Source organism: Lissotriton vulgaris, chromosome 8, assembly GCF_964263255.1.
Source record: "Lissotriton vulgaris chromosome 8, aLisVul1.2, whole genome shotgun sequence".
NCBI lineage: Eukaryota > Metazoa > Chordata > Amphibia > Caudata > Salamandridae > Lissotriton > Lissotriton vulgaris.
This window is the reverse complement of record NC_141696.1, coordinates 359615959-359636609: the sequence shown is the minus strand read 5'-3', so window position 1 is coordinate 359636609 and position 20651 is coordinate 359615959. Positions and strand designations below refer to the sequence as shown.

The following is a 20651-nucleotide window of genomic DNA, read 5'->3' as shown; positions in this document are numbered from 1 at the left end:
TCCCTCCAGGGCCAGGGAGGCCACATGGGAGAGGCGGAGATCAGAGACCTCTGGTCTCGGGCGGAGTCTGAGCTCCATATCAACCTTCTGGAGCTGCGGGCGATTCGTCTAGCACTGAAGGCATTCCTTCCCTCTGTCCGGGGGAGTGTAGTGCAGGTGTTCACGGACAACACCACCGCCATGTGGTACTGCTACAAACAGGGCGGGGTGGGGTCGTGGCCTCTGGCAGTGGCTGGAACATCAGGGCGTGACGCAGGTGGTTCAACACCTGGCAGGTTCTTTGAACGCCAGAGCGAACGAGTTTAGCCGAAGGTGCATGATTGACCACGAATGGTGTCTGAACTCGGTCGTGGCGCAAGGCCTCTTTCTGCAGTGGGGAGAGCCTTGGTTAGATCTATTCGCCACCGACGAGAACGAGCAATGTCATCAGTTCTGCGCGTTGGAATTTCCAAGGCCTCACTCGGTTGGGGACGCATTTCGTTGCGAGTGGAGTTGCGGTCTGTTGTACGCCGTTCCCCCTAAACCACTTCTGCCCAGGGGGCTGAAGAAAATCAAGCGCGACCGGGCCCAAGTCATCCTTGTGGCTCCGGACTGGGCGCGAAGGTACTGGTATCCCGAGCTACTCGGTATGTGAGTCGATCCCGCGGTTCGTCAGCCTCTTCAGGAGGACCTTCTGTCGCAGCAGCAGGGGACGGTCCTCCACCCAAACCTGTCCAGTCTCCACCTCCATGCTTGGAGATTGAGCGGCGATAGTTGAGGCCATTTGACTTGCCTCCTGAAGTCTCTAATGTCATTCTGTCCGCCACGCGTCCCTCCACAAATTCGGTATAAGCCTGCAGGTGGAACAGATTTGTGGCATGGTGCACAGCAAAGGCTGTGGATCCTCTCAATGCCCCTCTTTCTGAGGTTCTCCTCTTCCTTCATTCTCTTGCCCAGCAGGGCTCTGCTCTGGGCATTATCGAAGGCTACCTTTCTGCCCTTTCAGCCTTCGTAAGGCTTCCTGATCAGCCTTCTTTGTTCAAGTCCCCCATTGTAAACCGATTCTTAAAGGGCATCACTCATATGTTCCCTCCTGTTCCTTTCGTGATGCCCCAGTGGGACTTGAACCTGGTTCTAACTTACTTGATGTGCGCTCCCTTTGAGCCCCTTCATAACTGTCCTCTGTTTCTTCTTACACTTAAGACTGCTTTCCTGGTTGCCATCAAATCTGCCAGGAGAGTGAGTGAGCTCCAGGCTCTTTCCTCTAAACCTCCTTTCCTTTCTGTCCATCCGGACAAGGTTGTGTTGCGTACAAAACCCTCTTTCCTGCCCAAGGTAGTCACAGCCTTCCACATCAGGCGGTCCATCACCTTGCCCACCTTCTTTCCGCCTCCGCATCCCTCGAAAGAGGTTATTGCTACGCAAAAGTTTCCGGATCCAGTCTGACGCCTGGGGATATTATAAGGTAAGGAATCTATCACTAACTAATGTCTCTCACAGATATATTGTTACACAAATAGTAACTTGTGCATTTGGGCGACTAGTAAACTGCATGACTGTAGAGCTGAACTCACTGACATTAATAAACGCATATCTTCTAGTAAGATCAAGTGGCTGGGTTACATAAAAAAAGCTTGGATTGAGCTGGGCCCAGCAACTTTTTGGGAAGAGTCTTCATCCATTCTGGCCAGTGTGGGTCCAATGGTCAAACCAAGATACTGGGAGAGAGTTGCTGCCCAAAATGAATGTTCCAACTACAGGATCAGGCTCACTAGGTGTTCTCTAATGCACAAACCTGTCCCAAGGCAGAAGAGTTCCTAGTTTATATTTGCCCGTTGCGTGCCGGTTCCCTCTTTTTGCAATTCAGATCTGGGACTCTCCCAATTGCTGCGTACGCGGCAACGTAAGACTCCTCTAAGCCTGGGCACTCGCAATGCAATTTTTGCACTTCTATTGAGGAAACAGAGGAACACATGTTGTCTTTTGTTAGTTGTCGTAAATATGCCAACCCTAAACACAGGTGGATTTCTCCTCTAAGCCTGTTTCTTGGCCTGACAAGTTGCAGCTATGCACTTAGGATCTGTAAGAACGACCCCTCGTCTGTGGTAGTGGCGGCGATTTCTAAGCTAGTTAATGCAGAATGCTCTATCAGACAAAACTGATTATAAAATCTTAGTGAATCGATGTGTGGGGAACATTTACCAATCTTTGTCTTAATAATGGTTACTTTTTATCTGTGTATGCACTGGATCTTTCATCTTTTTATCAAATGCAATTAACTACTATGTGTTATGATGTATTTATGCTTGCCATTTTGCACATCTTGATCATGAAATTATAGTTCGATCAATGAACTTTGACTTTGAAAACGTGTCACCCAGCCTGCCACTGCAGACTTGTAGAGCAGTTAAAAAACTGTTAAATCAACTTTGCCAGTTTAAGCAATGGCAGAGCCCAAACTCACTTTTCAATGTGTGCAAGTCACTCCTAAAGAAGACCTATAGAGTCCTAAGGCAGGGTGTAGCATATTAAAACGTAAGACATGTGTTTTACAAATCCTGACAGTAAAATCTTAGTTCTCGTTTTTACTGGGAGAGAGACTGGTATCCCCATTGGCGTGTACTTAGGTATACGTTGACAACTCCGTTTTGCTAACTTCTAAATGAGACTACCAAAGTTAGTACTTAAAGGTATCAAACAATTTGTAACATTAAGCCTGACTTGATGCTTAAATCGAAATATATTTAACTTATTGCTACATGCAACTTTTAGAAAGTTTCCTCTTTTTGGCCCAGGTTTTACAGTAGCTATTTGCAGAGTCTGGCCACCAAACAGCCTTTTGCCCGTCTGGGGGGGACATTTAAACAGCTCCCCTGACCATTAACAGTAGTTTTTTGCCGCTGTAGAAGGTGTTATCTCCTCCTGGAAGGACCCACACTGGTTGTTAGTCTGAAAGGACAAGCTTTAAATGGGAAGCTGCTTTTGAAGGGCAAAAGGTGAACACTTTCGAGAAGGGCTACTCTTTTGTCTGGGTAGACAGGTTGGTATTGGGGACAGAGAAGCTCGGTGGTGGGGTCTACTGGTCAATCTGGTTTTCCATGGGCATGTATTTCCCCTAGTACCCACGCTTTTAGGGAGGGCTCCCGGGCTCAACAGACCAAGAGAAGGTTTCAGCCCTCTTTGGATTGGGCAAAATAGAGTACTCTGGGAAAACGAGTTGCCTCACTTAACAGGAAGTTATCAGGCGGAAGGGGACCAAGTAGCCCATTAGCTAGTGACCGGGACCTCCCTTAAGGGTACTTTCTGTGCATAAAAGAGCACCCCATGCAGCTAGAACTCCGATCCTGCTTGGATTTGACATGAGGACTGAAGGACTCCTCTGCTTATCATGGTCCTAGCAAAGAGAGGCTGCACTGTAGTTAGACTGAAACTGCTGCTCCTTGGGCTAGCAAACATAAGACACTGCCTGCGTCTGCTCATGAAGAATTTGCCCACTGAGCCAAGCCAGAAGCAGAGACTCCAAGATTCAGTCAGCTGACTTACTGTTTGTAGAACAGAATCTCAAAAGCTGAGGAAGTCTGCCCGGGCAAGCTGGTAGCCCGGAGCACCGTATCGTCGTTCCTAATCACATCGCAGCCTTGGATATTGAGATCCCACACCTGAAAGATGCATTTGAGTCTGCTGGACCCGGGTGTGACATTGGAATGCGGTTTGGTCACCCAGTAGGGGAAATATTGCCAAAAGAAGGGAACCGCTGGTTTCATTGTTCCCGGTGACCAGAAGTCCAGTGGCAACTGGACTTCTGCTGGACCAATGAGGACCTCAAGGGATATTGACCTCTGTGGCCAAAGTCGTCCTGCCTGGACCGACAAGCAGTCCCAAGAAGTGCCCCATTGACTGCACAGCATCTTAAGCATCCTTGAGCATAATCAGCATCCTGTAACCCATGCTGCGACTAGACTTGAGACTGCTTTTCTGGTGAAGGTAACTGTTTCTTTTGACCTTGTTTTTCCCCTTGACTGAATCGCGGCCGGAGGTGGTCGTCCAAAGTACTTCAAGTAACTGTGTTTATCTTTGATGTATCCTTATGTTGAAAACGTTTCTAAGTGTCAAATTTGTTGAGCTTGCCGCTGCTTGTTCACGGATGAGTGAAAAGTTGTGATTTATTGTTCCTTTAAAAAATCTATATCTCTGGTGGATCTTTTTAGTTTTGATGTCCATAAATTTATGAAAATGTAAGCTATTTCTATAAATTGATGATGCATTTTTTGAGAGCTGTGTTTCTTTCTTCAATTGTTTTTATCTTTTTTAAATGCTTCCTTTGTTGAACCCTGACTGCTTGAAGCCAAAGCTACCCAGGGCTAAGCAAAGGCTTAACAAATGAAGCCTGACTGGCCCTAGAACAGTGGGTAGTATATTACAGTGTGAGGTCTCGCAACCAGACCCTATAATAGAACCCATTTCCTCACAAAGGGGGAAGTCAAATAATTTTTATAACATATAGCAGTGTTTTACATATTAAAAATGGGGAAATGCATGAGAAGTGTTTTTTTAATGTTTTCTGTCCCTTTTTCATTGTTATTACATGGTGTGTGAATTAGACAAATGAGTGTTTACAGTTTTGATTTGGCAAAAAGATGATGATTGTTTCTATTTTGATATGTAAATTTAATTTGCAAATATTCCCACTCATTATTTTTTTTTAATGTGCTTTAGGTTGTAATTCAGGGAAGTGACGATATTGCCAGTAGAGCAATTGATCTTCTTAAAGAGATCTATACTAACCTTGGACCAAGATTACAAGGCAATCAGGTAAACATAAAAGTATATTTTAGCAAATACATTTACATCATTATTTTGGAATGTGTGTAACTTATGTGTTGGAATTTAGGAGGCAGAGCTGACTGTCTGCAATATTAAAATGCTCTGCAATGAAAAGTAATTATACACTCCTGTAATGTTGACATTGAATGAGTATGCCATGGTTGCTGTGTGTCGTAAGATGCTGCATGCAATGGCCCCCTCACTCATTTCATGTTGCACCCTCATGTAGTCATACGAGGTGGAGAGGGCAGACAGTCATCTATATGGTAGAAACCCTGCGAGTGGAAACCAGTTTGATGCCTTCAATTCAAATTCTATACTTGTTTTAACTAAAGCCTGTAGCTACCTGCTCTCTTACTGTACCTGCTTTTCTGATGAATACTTCTAACCACAGTTACCTCACCTTGTGAATATACCCAGGTGTCAAACTGGATTGGACGTTTTTCAAAGTATTGCTCCTGTGGGCCAGCTAGTTGAGTTGTGGTGCTCCACATCTGCATTGTTCCACTCTGAAAGTCACATCTGAGACGCATATAAACACAACTCCTGTTTGCTGATTTCAATTTTCCATTTTTCGCTTATTTGTATGCAGATATGGAGCTTTCTTCCAAACGTTTACCTCGTCTTTGACAAACGTTTTGCTTAATATTCTTTTCCAGTGTGCAATAGAACATGTCTGCACCTAACACTGCAGGGTTTAAGCCTTGTAGGGACTGTCAGACAGATGTCTGTGACAGATGTCTGTGACATGCCTTGTCACAGACAGATGTCTGTGACAGAGCATCTTTAAAATTGTCACATGGCTTCAAGTTTTGCAAGGACTGCACCCGGATGAATTCGTTATGCTATCTCGTTCTGCAAAGCAAAATTATGTTGCAAAATACCCACCAAAAACACGTATGCTTTGCTCCCAGTCAAACTCATGGGAGTGTCCTGCTCCTGCTCTCGTGGCTTTTACCACAAAAGATGTTCCTCGAATTCTAAATCCTCAGGTAAGTTAAAGTCAAAATAGAAACACAGGAAAATTAAGTGGGATTCTTCCTCATGCAACCACTCTTGGCCAGAGAAGTTGCCGTCAAGGGGCCTCTTGGTCTCTTTCTCCTACATAGGAATTGATGCCCTAACTTAACACAATACACCTCAAATTCCCAGGTCTGTAGGCAACGACACAGCAGTTGGAGGCTTTCAAAGAAGCCATGTAGAAAATATGTGGCACCCTTCAACCACACTCGTGCGTGCCTTCAGGCTGCAGAGATCTGAGTGGACCTCCAGTCTGTTTACCATCAGTGAATCTGTCCTTGACATAGTCTTTACCTCCTGACCGTGCTGTGGGGTCTGTCCTGAGACTTGGGCCGACACCCATTCAAATTTTGAGTTCTCTGCCAAAATCCTTGCCGGTTCCTGCCATGTCGACACCGCCCGGGATGCTGTCAACACTGGAGGAGGATGCAATTATTTTGGCCAACGCTGAATTGAATCCAACACTACCTCAACCAAAGTCTCGTTCCAAGCAACTCCAGAAACAACCGGTCTATCCTCATTCAGTCTCAGACGGAACGTTTCCACTACCTAGGAGCTGCCCACAGGCACTCCCAACACCTAATTGTATCTGATTCTGGCAACATGGCCTGGACGATGGGAATATATATTACTAGGGTGATGCATCTCACTGTTATGGTGGCGACAACCTTATCGATTACATAAGGCCATTGGTTTTGACACTTCCCTTAACACTGGGTGTGTCCACCCCCTGCCCCCCACCCTCAATCTCTGTTCTTTCGACAGAAGAATCAGCATAGTTTGTTGTACTAATCAGGTGTGGAGCCACAATTTTAGACTTGCAGCAGCCATGTACTGAAGTCAAAACTAATGCCTTGAAAGGTTCTGCAGCCTTACTAGCTGATACATAGTCACTTTTGATTTTTAATGAAAACCTCACAAACAGGTAATGGGTACTTGGGCCAAGCCTTGCTCTAGCCTACCACTTATATAGACAAGTGGACAGGCACTACAGACCTACCAGAGGTGGCCCTGCCTTCCTCACTCAAAAGGGGTAATGCTGAACTACTGGCAATTGCTCGGGATAGCACTCCAACCAATTGATTTTTGCTCACCATGCCACCTCCGTTTGTGCCCTGCTATATGCAAATCAGTGTTAACCGTCTGTAGGAGAGTAGGGTCTGCTTCCTATGGTTACCCCCACTTTTTGCTGTGATTCTCTGGTTTTTTGACTTTAGTGTGGCTATGGACCTGCCAATCTGAAAGAGACACGTTAGTGATAGATTCCTTACCTTAGAATATCCCCAGGCGTCAGACTGGATCCGTAAAGTTTTGCGTAGCAGTACCCTTGCGTGTTGGTAGGCGTCGTCTGCGGCTCCGCATCCGTCGTAGGCGTCGTGGGCGCCGTGATGACGTCGTCGGAGTACTTAGACGCCGCCTCTGCGTGCTGACGTCAGTTCTTCTTTTTTCCGCGCCAGCCAGCGCAGATCTGGAAAGAGCAGTTCCCTAGTCACTTTTTGACTAAACTTTTTGATCTTTTTGATCCATTTCGAAGTCTTTACGACTCCGACGGTGCCATTAGGGATGCCCGGCTTCAAGCATTGCGACGAGTGCGACCGTACCATGTCGGTCACGGATCCCCACCGCTTGTGCCTGATGTGTTTGGGCGTCGAACATGACGACGAGGCCTGCTCCGACTGTCGGGCCCTCTCGAGGAAGGCCAGGCGGGAGCGGTCCCGCAGGCGACTCGAGATCCGCCAGTCGGCCCCGCGCCGTGTGAGGTCCCGGTCCCACGGGAGGTCGGGGGACAGGTCGCGGGGACGGAGCCGTCACAGCTCCGGGAGTCGGCGACACTCCTCCGGGTCCAAGTAGTCAGGTAAGAAGCATAAGAAGTCGAAGAGACATCATCGCTCTTCTGACACCCCCTGACGCTCGCACGACGCGGCCGGGGGTTCGGGTGACACCGCCCACTCGGCTCCTCGTGAGTCGCGGGCGCCGCGTTCGGCCCCATACCCCCTGGGCTGAACGCGACGCTGGAGGAGATCGAGCGCTTCCTCATGGCCATGAGGTCCCTTTCTTCTCCGACGGGTTCCGTGGCGCCTTCGGGCCCAGTGAACCCGTCTGGGGGCCCTAGTGGGTCGGGGGCTACGACCCCGACGCCGTCGGGTGCTTCTGCCTCGACGCCGCCGGCGCCTTCGGGCCCAGCGCCGCAAGGCCCCACGATCCCGCCGCCGCCGCTGCCCTCGGGCTCGGCGCCGCAGGGTACAGCGGTCCAGGCGTCGTCGGTGCCTTCGGGCCCGACGCCGCAGGGCACCGTTGGGCCCTCGTCGGGCGCTGGATCGTCCCCGGTGGACCTTACAACCCCCCCCCGGGGTCGGTCCGTGTGGTGTCCCCTCCGGCGTCGGCCTTGGCCGACGCCGTCCCCGATGCCTCCTCTCAATCGGTTCCGACGTCGGGACGACGCCTGTCGGCGCCGATCTCGACGCCGTTCGGAGATTTCCATCCCTATGAACGGTCCTCATTCACTTATGACCCTGAGTCTCAGGAGATGGGGGAAGAGGAGTATTGGGAGGGGTCTGAGGACCCTCTGACAAGGGAACGTCAGTCTAACATGGACTGGACAGGAGACCTTGGGGAAGCCAGTGGCCTGGACACCTCTCCAGACACTGGATTCGTCTCTCCTCCTACCGTGGCTTCGGAGGAGGGCGCAACATATGGTGTGGTGTTGATGAGGGCTGCTAAGGCATTGGGCCTTGAGCTCCCCGTCGCGGCCGTGAGGACTAACCTCCTTACTGAGGTCCTTAAGCCGCAGTCATGCTCCGTGGAGCCTCTGCTGCCGTTTAATGAGGCCTTGACGGACGTTCTTTTGGGCACTTGGTCCAGGCCCGCTACAGGTTCGCCTGTAGATAGGAACGTGGCCAGACGCCACCGCCCGGCCCCGGGCGACCCATTTTTCCTGTCCACCCACCCCACCCCCGAGAGTCTTGTTATCCAGGCCTCTAACTCCCAGACCGCCTTTCCGACGGCTCCCCCCGATCGGGAATCCAAGAGGTACGAGGCCTTTGGCAAAAAGGTGTTCTCGTCCCTTAGCTTGGGACTGCGGTCTTCCAACACCGCATGCCTCTTGGGCCGTTACACCCATTCTATATGGGAAACGGTGGCGGAATTGCTGCCAGAGTGTCCGTTGGAGGTACGGGCCAAACTCGGCCAAGCCCTAGTGGAGGGCCGGGACGCAGCGAAGTATTCAATCAGGTGCGGACTGGATACTACTGACTCGCTGGGCAGAGCGATGGCTACGACGGTGGCGATAGGACGCCACGCCTGGCTGAGATCCGCCAACTTCTCGGCTGACGTCCAGAATACACTCATGGACATGCCGTTCGATGGCCGTCGCCTCTTTGGCGACAAGGCAGACCACGCGTTTGAGCGCTTTAAGGACTCCAGGGCTCCGGCCAAGTCCTTGGGCCTCTCGGCCTCGCGCCAGCAAGTCGGTGCCTTTCGCTCCTTTCGTGGCCAAGGAAGGGGCGTCCCCACACGTGCCGCCAGCCACTCGCCGCAAACTGTCGTCCAGCGCGGCGGCGGCCGTGGAAACCGCCGTGGAGGCGGTCGGGGAAACAAGCGGAGCCAGTCCACACCTGCCCCCGCAGCATCCGCCTCTAAACCCTCCTAGTCCGTGCTTTTCGGCCCATATGACGCCAGTGGGAGGCAGGGTTCGCCATCACCACTCTCACTGGCGCACAGTCACTTCGGACAGGTGAGTGCTGCAGATCGTCCGAAGGGGCTACTCCCTCCCCTTCGAGACGACCCCTCAAGCCATGCCACCGCGACTGACCGCGTATCGGGGGATCACTTGCGGCTCCTGCAGGAGGAAGTTTCGGCCCTCTTGGCCAAGGGGGCCATCGAGCGCGTTCCTGGGCCAGAAGTAGGTCGTGGTTGCTACTCCCACTACTTCCTGGTACCCAAGAAGGGCAAAGGGGGCCTACTCCCTATCTTGGATCTGAGGAACGTCAACGGCTTCCTCCGGAAGGAGAAGTTCAAAATGCTGACATTGGCTCAGGTCTTGGCTGCCCTAGACCCAGGAGACTGGATGGTAGCGTTGGACTTGCAGGACGCATATTTCCACATCCCCGTCCTGCCGGCCCACCGGCGTTACCTGCGGTTCACGGTAGGCCACGAGCATTTTCAGTTTACTGTGCTCCACTTCGGCCTTACCAGCGCCCCACGGGTGTTCACGAAGGTGATGGCGGTGGTCGCAGCTCATCTGCGCAGGTTAGGGGTGTCAGTCTTCCCCTACCTAGACGACTGGTTGTTGAAGGCGGGCTCGCCCCAGGCAGTCGTCAGCCACCTCCAGACTACGGCGGATCTCCTGCACCAGCTGGGATTTTCCATCAATGTGCCGAAGTCACTCCTGTGCCCCTCTCAGAAGCTCCTTTTCATCGGCGCGGTTCTCGACTCGGCGCGGTTTCGGGTTTACCCGCCCGAGCAGCAGGTCCGGGATATACAGGCTCTGATTCCGGTCTTTCGGCCGTTATCCCGGGTTTCGGTCAGGTTGACGCTGCGGCTTCTGGGGCTGATTGCCTCCTGCATCCTTCTGGTGCATCATGCACGGTGGCGGATGCGGGCTCTGCAGTGGGACCTGAAGTTTCAGTGGGCCCAGCACCGGGGCAACCTGTCCGACCATGTCCTGATCTCGGAGGGCACTGCGAGACAGCTGCAGTGGTGGCTCACGGACCGCGATTGGGTCAACGGCAGATCCCTCTCCCTTCCCCAACCGGAGCAGGTAGTTGTGACGGACGCGTCCCTCCAGGGCTGGGGAGGCCACTTGGGAGAGGCGGAGATCAGAGGACTCTGGTCTCTGGCGGAGTCCCGGCTCCATATCAACCTGTTGGAGCTATGGGCGATTCGTCTGGCACTGAAAGTATTCCTCCCTCTGTCCGAGGGAGTGCAGTGCAGGTGTTCACCGACAACACCACCGCCATGTGGTACTGCAACAAACAAGGCGGGGTGGGGTCGTGGACCCTTTGCCAGGAGGCTCTGCGTCTCTGGCAATGGCTGGAACATCAGGGCGTGACTCTGGTGGTTCAACACCTGGCCGGTTATCTGAACGCCAGGGCGGACGAACTCAGCCGTCGGTGCTCGATGGATCACGAATGGCGTCTGAACTCGGACGTGGCGCAAGGCCTCTTTCTGCGATGGGGAGAGCCTTGGTTAGATCTATTCGCCACCGAAGAGAACGCGCAATGTCATCTGTTCTGCGCGTTGGAATTTCCAAGGCGGCACTCGCTCGGAGACGCTTTTCGTCGCGAGTGGAGCTGCGGTCTGTTGTACGCCTTTCCGCCTATACCTCTTCTGCCCAGAGTGCTGAAGAAGATCAAGCGCGACCGGGCACAAGTTATCCTTGTGGCTCCGCACTGGGCTCGAAGGTACTGGTATCCCGAGCTACTCAGCATGTCAGTCGATCCCCCGATTCGTCTGCCTCTTCAGGAGGACCTTCTGTCGCAGCAGCAGGGGACGGTCCTCCACCCGAACCTGTCCAGTCTCCACCTCCATGCTTGGAGATTGAGCGGCGACAGTTGAGGCCATTTGACTTGCCTCCTGAAGTTTGCAACATCATTCTGGCAGCCAGGCGTCCCTCCACGAAAACGGTATACGCCTGCAGGTGGAACAGATTTGTGGCATGGTGCACAGCAAAGGCTGTGGATCCCCTCAATGCCCCCCTCTCTGAGGTTCTTCTCTTCCGTCTTTGTCTTGCCCAGCAGGGCTCTGCTCTGGGCACTATCAAGGGCTATCTTTCGGCTCTTTCAGCCTTTCTGAGGCTGCCTGACCAACCTTCTTTGTTCAAGTCCCCGATTGTTAACAGATTTCTGAAAGGCATCACTCATACCTTTCCTCCTGTTCCTTTCGTGATGCCTCAGTGGGACTTGAACCTGGTTCTGACCTTTCTGATGTGTGCTCCCTTTGAGCCACTTCATAACTGTCCACTTCGCCTTCTTTCTTTGAAGACTGCCTTCCTGGTAGCCATCACCTCTGCCAGGAGAGTGAGTGAGCTCCAGGCCCTCTCTTGTAAGCCTCCTTTCCTTTCAGTCCATCCGGACAAGGTTGTTTTGAGGACTAGGCCCTCCTTCTTGCCAAAGGTGGTCACGGCCTTCCACATTGGGCAGTCCATCACATTGCCCACCTTCTTTCCGCCTCCGCACCCCTCGAGAGAGGAGGAGAGGCTCCACCGTCTGGACCCAAAACGTGCGCTCTCGTTCTATCTCGATCGCACACGCCAGTTCCGGGTGGATGATCAACTCTTTGTTGGGTACGCGGGCGCTAAGAAAGGGAAAGCGGTGCACAAGAGGACCATCTCTCGATGGATTATCATGTGCATTCAGGCGTGTTACTCCTTGGCTAAGAAGGAACCACCTGCTGGGCTGCGGGCTCATTCTACTCGAGCCACGGCCACTACAACTGCCTTGGGCCGCGGTGTGCCCTTTCAGGACATTGGCCAGGCAGCTACGTGGGCCTCGTTGCACACGTTTGCTAGGCACTACTGCCTGGACAGTCAAGTCCGGAGGGACGGCTACTTTGGGCGCTCCGTTCTCCAGGACTTTCTGGTGTAAATATTGGTTCGCAGACCCACCACCACGGGGATGGTATTGCTGGGGTATCTATTCTAAGGTAAGGAATCTATCACTAACGTGTCTCTTTCAGATGCACAAGTTACTACTTCTGTAACGATATATCTGTAAGAGACATTAGTTAGTGATAGATTCCTTACCGACCCACCCATCCTCCCCGTTCTGCGACCCGATATCTAGGGTTAAGGTCATCCCCTTTCAGGGCCCTAGTTTCTTGGCACCAATGTCGGTTTTTGTCATGGCTCTGCGCTTCTGGCGCGGAAAAGCTGTGGCTAAGAACTGACGTCAGCACGCGGAGGCGGCGTCTAAGTACTCCAACGTCATCACAGCGCCCACGACGGACGCGGAGCCGCAGCCGACGCCTACCGACGCGTAAGGGTACTGCTACGGATAACTTTCCGGATCGAGTCTGACGCCTGGGGATATTCTAAGGTAAGGAATCTATCACTAACTAATGTCTCTTACAGATATATTGTTACACAAGTAGTAACTTGTGCATCAGGCCCACAGTTCAGCTGTTCTCTCTAAATTAATACCATGTACTTTAGGTACATACCAGATTGGTTACTGGGTCACCCTTGTGAGACCCTGTATAGTGTACCATAGGTACCCAGGGTATAAGTGCACCCTAGGCCTACCAGGGGCTGCAGCATGTATTGTGCCACCCCTGGTTTGCCTTCCAAATTGATACCACAGGTCTGTTCACACAGCCTGGGTAAGGTGGTGTAATCACCCCTTGCTTAGATATAGTATACCTATTTTTGATAGATACATCTGCCAGTGGATTCCTCACTTTGTGAATATCCCCTTGCGTCAGCAACATTTGGAAATTCTTTCGTAGCTTCGCGCCGACGCGGGCGACGTCATAGAGGCACAGCATCGCGCGCGACTCCGCTGACGTCACCGACACCATATTAGGCCCACGCCGGCGTGATGACATCAGTTCCCTTTTTTCCGCGTCGTCAACACTAATGGTTTTCTAGAGATCGTCCGTAGCAAGTGCTGTAACTTTGTTACTTTGAGATAATTGTGCTTCATTGTCTTCTCTCTCGACATGTCTTCGAAGAAGACCGGGTTTAATGCTTGTGACGAGTGTGGAAGACTATGTCCATTACGGATCCACACAAATGCTGCGTATGGTGTCTAAGCTCCGACCACGACGTCGAAGACTGCCAGTCTTGTAAGAAGATGACACCTAAGGCCCTCTGGGAGAGAGAAACCAAACTTCTTGTGGCTAAACTTAAAGGAAAGAAAGAGAAGAAAAGTTCGAGGTCGCGATCTCGGTGTTCGAGGTTGCGCTCGGACTCGTCCTCGGCCCATGCTTCACAATCTTCAAAGAAGAAGCATAAGAAGAGAACCCATGAGTCCCGGCATCATTCAAGGAAGGACTCGGGTTCAAAGCCGAAGTCGCAGGTGAAGCTGGTTGAGAAGGTCGTGGTGTCTTCGGCTTCGGAAGAGCATGACGCCAAGGGTGAAGTGTCGCCTGCGAATTCGCCAGGTTCACCGAGGCAGGTAGCGAATCCATCTCTGGATCAGTCCCATCTTTCAGGTCGGGAGGATGAAGGTGAGGAGGAGGTGGTTGGTGAGGGAGAGGCTCCGTTGCCAGAGTGTCCGTCAACTCCAGTGCACCAGCCCGAAGAGGAGGTCGACGTCGTGTCGACGTCGTATCGACTCCACGCCCTCAAGAACAGCCAGGGGGTTTGTACCCGGCCTTCCTGGCTCCAGGTCAGGATCCGTCACAGTTCCTGAACGCAATGTTTGGTATATATTCCAGGGCTATGTACCCCACTGGGGCTCCTGCTGGTCCCACTGGTCTGATGGAGTTTGGTTTGGGTGTTCCCCAGACCTATGCACCTGCGCCCTTTATGCCGGCTCCGGCGCCGCATTGGCATTTTCCGACGCCGGCGAGGCCTTCCACTCCGAAGCCTTCGACGCCGAAGCCGTCGACGCCAAATCCATCGACGCCGATTCTATCCGCTCCAATGCCGAACCCTGATCGACCTTTTATGAAAATGCCTCGTCCGACGTCCGTATCGGCTCCGTCTGAGTCGACAGTGGATCTGTCGGCCTCGTATTTGAAGCACAGGTCGAGGCGTGAAGCCCAGAGGCTTTTGGAGGAAGAAAGGTTTCAAGAAGGAAATTTGAAGGAGGGTGAGCTACAGGAGTCAGAGGACCCATTTGATGACCTAACTCTGGCTAGTGGCCTTGAACTGTCCCCTGAGTGGGATTTAGCTTTAGTGCCGGATGCACCCTCTAAGGATGTGGCTCCTTACCATGCTGTGATAAGGAAGGCGGCAAGTTTATTGAACATTACTCTGCCTACTGCTGAGTTTAGGTCGAACCTTCATACAGAGGTCCTTCACTCACCATCTTCAGTGGTTGAACCAATTCTGCCGTTTAATGATGCACTGGCAGAGCAAATTTTAGATGTATGGAAGAAACCTTTGTCGGCTCCTGCAGTATCTAGGGCTGTTGCCAGGAGATAGTTGCTCCAGATGACCCAGAATTTTTGTCCACTCACCCTCTGCCTGAGAGTTTGGTGGTGCAGGCTGTAGGAGAGTAGGGTCTGCAATCCTATGATCACCCAGATTTTTTGCTTTTGTTTCACTGGTTTACGACTTTCTCTGGCTGTGGGCCTGCCAATCAGACCCACAGCCTAGCTGTTCTCTCACTAAATTGACATGTGTACCTCAGGTGCATTATCCAATTGGGACTGGGCCACCTTATCAGACCCTGTAACTCAGGGCATAGGTGTACCCAGGGCCTACCAGGGGCTGAAGCATGTATTATGCCACCCTTGGATGGCTATCTAAATCTGACACAACTGGCTGCACGACAGCTGGGGCAAGGTGGTGTAGTCACCCTTTGCTGTAGATATAGTATACCTATATCTAACCCTAAAATGGACACACAGATTCCTATCAGTCACTCCTATGGCAGGCCTTGACAATCCTGAAGGCAGAGTGCTTGGAATTGTTTGAAATGGTGCCCTGGCATGAGCTGGGCCCGTTTGCAGCTTACGGAACCAAGTCCTAATAGCTGTTCCATGATAACCCATACCATATACTCTTAAGTGCATTATAATCCTCGCGGTTAAATGCTATCTTTGGTATTGCTTTATCAAAACATGTCGTGTAAGGTGTCATACGAATTGGAATACTAACCCCTCGCCAATTCTGGCGACGGGGTTAGCATTCCACCCTTCTAGAGGGACACGACATGTATGTAACTGTGAACCCCGGTTAAAGTTAAACAAAGCCTCAGCTCCACAAAATGGATGCTGCCACCACAGACACGAGTGACCTCCTGCTGCTGGGAGTCCTTCCAGCGAGGAGAGCTTGGACAAAGGGTTTCCTTTCGGGGGCGGTGCTAGCACCATCCCAGAAAGGGTTTTGTGTAGCCTGGGTAGGCAGGGCTTTGCAGGAAGGTGACTGCTGAGTGGCACCCCGGTGCTCACTTCGCATCTGCCGGCTAGAACCAGTTCCAGGGGCACACCAGCCCCTGGCCTGGGGAAAGTCCGGCATGGGAGAGGGGTGTAACCACCCCCCTTCCTGGTCCCACCCCTAGTGCAGGACCTAGTCGCGTACCCACCCCTTTCTTTAGGATAAAGGCAGGAGCGGGGACCCTTCCAAATTAGATCATCTTTGGAATCAAGACACGACTTTCTACGAAAGGACTTCAAGATTTCTTCTTCAAGATTCTCCCTTGTGGATAAGGAGTAGTCACCCTGCATCCGCAGGCACCATCTTAAGTACACTGCGGTCTGCTGCAAGTCCTTCCTCCGGAATCCGACTGCCCAGCTCGACGAGAACCGGCTTCCCTGGCACCTCTGACCTCTACCCACCTCTACAGCTAAGCTGAGAACAGTGGGTGCGACGAGACCTCGAGGGACCGGCCATCTTCAAGACTGCACGACATCTTTCCAGCACGACCGCCGAGGGATCCTCTGGTGAGTGCTTTGGGGTCCGAGAAGCCCCGACCCTGAGCAGCTCCAGCACCGAAGTTCAGCCTCCCAGCATCTCCACGATCTGCGTGGGGCCCTTCTGCTTTTTGCTGCTCACCGCGTTGTTTGGCTACTAGCCCGCTGGCTTGTGGCCTTCTTAACGACGCCCGACGACATCACTGCTGCTGGTCTGGTTGCTCTAGACTGGCCCTTGCTCCCTTCCAAAAGAGGAGCACCCCGGACCCTCCTGGTCCACTCCAGACGCCATTTTGAGTCCACCGCGTGGGCTTGAATTTGCCAAGACTTGTTGCCCCAATCCTGGGTCTAGCGACGTCGACAGCTTCATCCATCGTGGGACAGCTCGCTCCTCCATCCTGGTCGCCGACAACGCCTCCTGGTCCGTGAGATCTGCAGAGCCCAGCGTCGCCCACTCACCTAGTCGAGATGACTACCATCCGGTACCCTCCTGGTGCCACCTGACTACTGGCTAGTAGTCACGAACTTGGTCCCCTCTGCTTTCAGGTGTCATCCATGTTTGATCCAGGCTTGGATCAACTCGAACTATCTTCACTGGCCGCCTGCCAGCAACTTCTTTCTTCAGGCTCCTGGTCAGTGAACGAGGATTCCCGACGTCTTTTGAGACATATGCAGCTGCAGCCCCTGGGCTAGGTAACTTCGGCATTTAGGTGCCCCAGCATAGCCTCACTATCCAAGGGTCAGAATCCACTTTCGTTTTCCTCCTACCAGGTCGGGTTCGCCCGAGAACACTAACTTTGTGAAATCTAGCTACCATAGACTTTGTCCCGCATCCCGCGTGAGAGTGCACACTCTGCACCCGAGTCCCCTAGGCCTCCTATTAGTAATCTGAAGGTTCAGTAGTCAAGTCCTAGCGATTCCAAAGCCTATTAGTACAGTACTTACCTGCTAGTAATTTCGCCTTCCACTTCCATAGTATATGGTTTGTCGTGCCCCTCGGGCACTTGTGTAAATTGTGCTAACTTAAGTATTTTCGTAAGAGTTTTGTTGTGTGCTTAGTACCCTGTCCTCATAAAGAGTACAGGGCTGTTGTGATTCTAATAAATCCACTGTTTATTTTCATAACACTGTGTGATGTCCTTTCACTTGGTGTTCAAGGGGTATATGTGATGGTATAACAGCTGGCTTAACACGCCCTCTAGAGTTTAGCCCGAAGACTGCTCGTATCCACGCTACTAGGATAGCTGGTCTATAAGGTTGACTTACAACCAATCATCAATAAGGGTTGTTGGACTGATACATAGTGTTCACTAGAATAGTGAGCACTGCATATCAGGCCACCTTCTCACACAGGCTGCCTGTTCCAAGAGGTCAACGGGAGCTTTCCCACAGGTACCTGCAGAAAAGGAGTTGAGAAAACCGGATCAGGCTGCTAAAAAGGTTTTCTCCTCTGCCAGCATGGCGTTGAAGTCCACATATGCGACCTGCCTGATGGGGTGGTATATCCACGCCCTTATGGATACTGTGAAACAATTGGTGCCAAAGATACCGGAAGATGATAGAAAGGACTTCCAGGAGGTAATCTCGGACACTCAGGCTGCAGCAAGGCAGGTAATCCAGAGTGGTTTGGACACAGCGGATTCTGTGGCATGGGTCATGGGCTCTTCGATGGCAACGAGGAGGGCTGCATGGCTAAAATCTTCTGAGTTTTCCATGCATGTCCAGTCTGCATTAATGGATCTACCATTTGACGGATCTGGTCTGTTTGGCAAAAAGGCAGATGCTGCTTTAGTATGTTTTAAAGACAGCAGGGCGAAAGCTAAGTCGTTGGGCCTTCAGACCAGGGGATCCTTTGGAAGACGTTTTAGAGGGTTTGGCAGATCTTTTCGTTCCTACAAGTCAAATCAGCAGCAGCCCCAGCAGCAGCAAAGCACACTGTATAAGGCGTACAGAGCCAGACCGAGAGCACGCCCCAGAGGTCATCAAGTTGCCTCCTCCTCCTCCTCATCCCCTTCCCAGCCCCCTGCCAACGCAGCAAAGCAGCCCTAGATCCGCCATTCCGGATCATGCGGGCCCAGTGGGGGCCGGTGTAGGAAGGTACATCCTGACTATGGTTGCCCCCAACTTTTTGCCCTGTGTTTTAGCTGGTTTTGGACATAGTCGACCTGGGATCCTGCCAATCAGGACCCCAGGCCTACTGCTCTCTCTTTAAAATGGATTCCATGTACCCTAGGTACATTTCCAATTGGTACTGGGCCACCTTATCAGACCCTGTAACTCAGGGCATAGGTGTACCCAGGGCTGCCAGGGGCTGCAGCATGTATTATGCCACCCCTGGCTGGCCTCCTAAATTTGACACAACTGGCTGCATGACAGCTGGGGCAAAGTCGTGTAATCACCCTTTGCTGTAGGTGTAGTATACCTATACCTAACCCTAAAATGGACACACAGATTCCTATCAGTCACTCCTATGGCAGGCCTTGACAATCCTGAAGGCAGAGTGCTTGGAATCGTGTGAGATGGTGCTCTGGCATGAGCTGAGCCTGTCTGCAGCTTGCGGAACCAAGTCCTAATAGCTGTTCCATGATATCGCATACCATATACTCTTAAGTGCATTATAATCCTCGCGGTTAAATGCTAACTTTGGTATTGCTTTATCAAAACATGTCGAGTAAGGTGTCATACGAATTGGAATACTAACCCCTCGCCAATTCTGGCGACGGGGTTAGCATTCCACCCTTCTAGAGGGACACGACATGTATGTAACTGTGAACCCCGGTTAAAGTTAACTGAAGCCTCAGCTCCACAAAATGGATGCTGCCACCACAGACACGAGTCTGACCCCCTGCAGCTGGGAGTCCTTCCAGTGAGGGGAGCCTGGACAAAGGGTTTCCTGTCAGGGGCGGTGCTAGCACCGTCCCAGACATGGTTTTGTGTATCCTGGGTAGGCAGGGCTTTACAGGAAGGTGACTGCTGAGTGGCACCCCGGTGCTCACTACGCATAGGCCGGTCTGAACCAGTTCCAGGGGCACACCAGCCCCTGGCCTGGGGAAGTCCGGCATGGCTGAGGGGTGTAACCACCCCCCACCTAGTCCCACCCATAGGCAGGACCTAGTCACCGGGTCAGCCCCCTTTTTTAGTATAAAGATGGGAGCGGGCCCCCTGTTAAAATTAGATCATCTTTGGAATCAAGATACCACTTTCTTCGAAAGGACTTCACGATTTCTTCTTCAAGATTCTCCCTTGTGGCTAAGGAGTAGTCACCCTGCATCAAGCGGGCACCATCCTAAAGAACACTGCGGTCTGCTGCAAGTCTTTCATCACGAATCCGACGACCCAGCTCGACGAGACCCGGCTTCCCTGGCACCTCTGACCTCTACTCACCTCTACAGCCAAGCTGAGAACCGTGAGTGCGACGAGACCTCAAGGGACCGACGATCGCCAAGACTGCACGACATCTTTACTGCAAGCCCACCGTGTCCTCCACTGGTGAGTGCTTTGGGGTCCGAGAAGCCCCGACCCTGCGCAGCTCCAGCACCCAAGATCAGCCCCCCTGCATCTCCACGATCGGCGTGGGGCCCTTCTGCTGTTTGCTGTGCACCGCGTTGTTTGGCTACTAGCCGGCTGGCTTGTGGCCTTCTGAACGACGCCCAACGACTTCACGACTGCTGGTCTGGTTGCTCCAGGCTGGCCCTTGCTTCCTTGTTCAAGAGAGGCACCCCGGACCCTCCTGGTCCACTCCAGACGCCATTTTAGGTCCACCGCGTGGGCTTGAATTTGCCAAGGCTTTGTTGCCCAATCCTGGGTCCAGCGACGCCGACAGCTTCCATCTTCGTGGGACAGCTCGATCCTCCATCCTGGTCGCCGACAACGCCTCCTGGTCCGTGAGATCTTCGAGTCAAGCGTCACCCACTCACCTAGTCGAGGTGGCTACCATCCGGTGCCCTCCTGGTGCCCACTGACTACTGGCTAGTAGTCTCGAACTTGGTCCCCTCTGCTTTCAGGTGTCATCTATCTTCGAGATCCAGGCTTGGATCCAACTGAACTTTCTTCACTGGTCACCGGCCAGCATCTTTTCTTCCGGCTCCTGGTCCGTCTACGAGGATTCCCGACGTCTTTTCAGACCTATGCAGCTGCAGCCCCTGGGCTAGGTAACTTCGGCATTTCGGTGCCCCAGCATAGCCTCACTATCCAAGGGTCAGAATCTACTTTCGTTTTCTCCCTACCAGGTCGGGTTCGCCCGAGAACACTAACTTTCTAATTCCTAGCTACCATAGACTTTTGTCCCGCATCTCGCGTGAGAGTGC

At 52.3% G+C, this 20651-nt stretch overlaps 1 protein-coding gene across 4 annotated transcripts in view; it reads left to right on the top strand.

The window, feature by feature from the left end:
- Positions 1-20651, top strand: part of USP9X (ubiquitin specific peptidase 9 X-linked) — a 1749911-nt gene that overhangs the window by 701831 nt on the left and 1027429 nt on the right. For all 4 annotated transcript variants that reach the window (XM_086934127.1, XM_086934125.1, XM_086934124.1 and 1 more), the window contains one exon: positions 4696-4791. In XM_086934127.1, coding sequence (XP_086790253.1) covers positions 4696-4791 — 96 coding nt within the window. The remainder of the gene's footprint in view (positions 1-4695; positions 4792-20651) is intronic.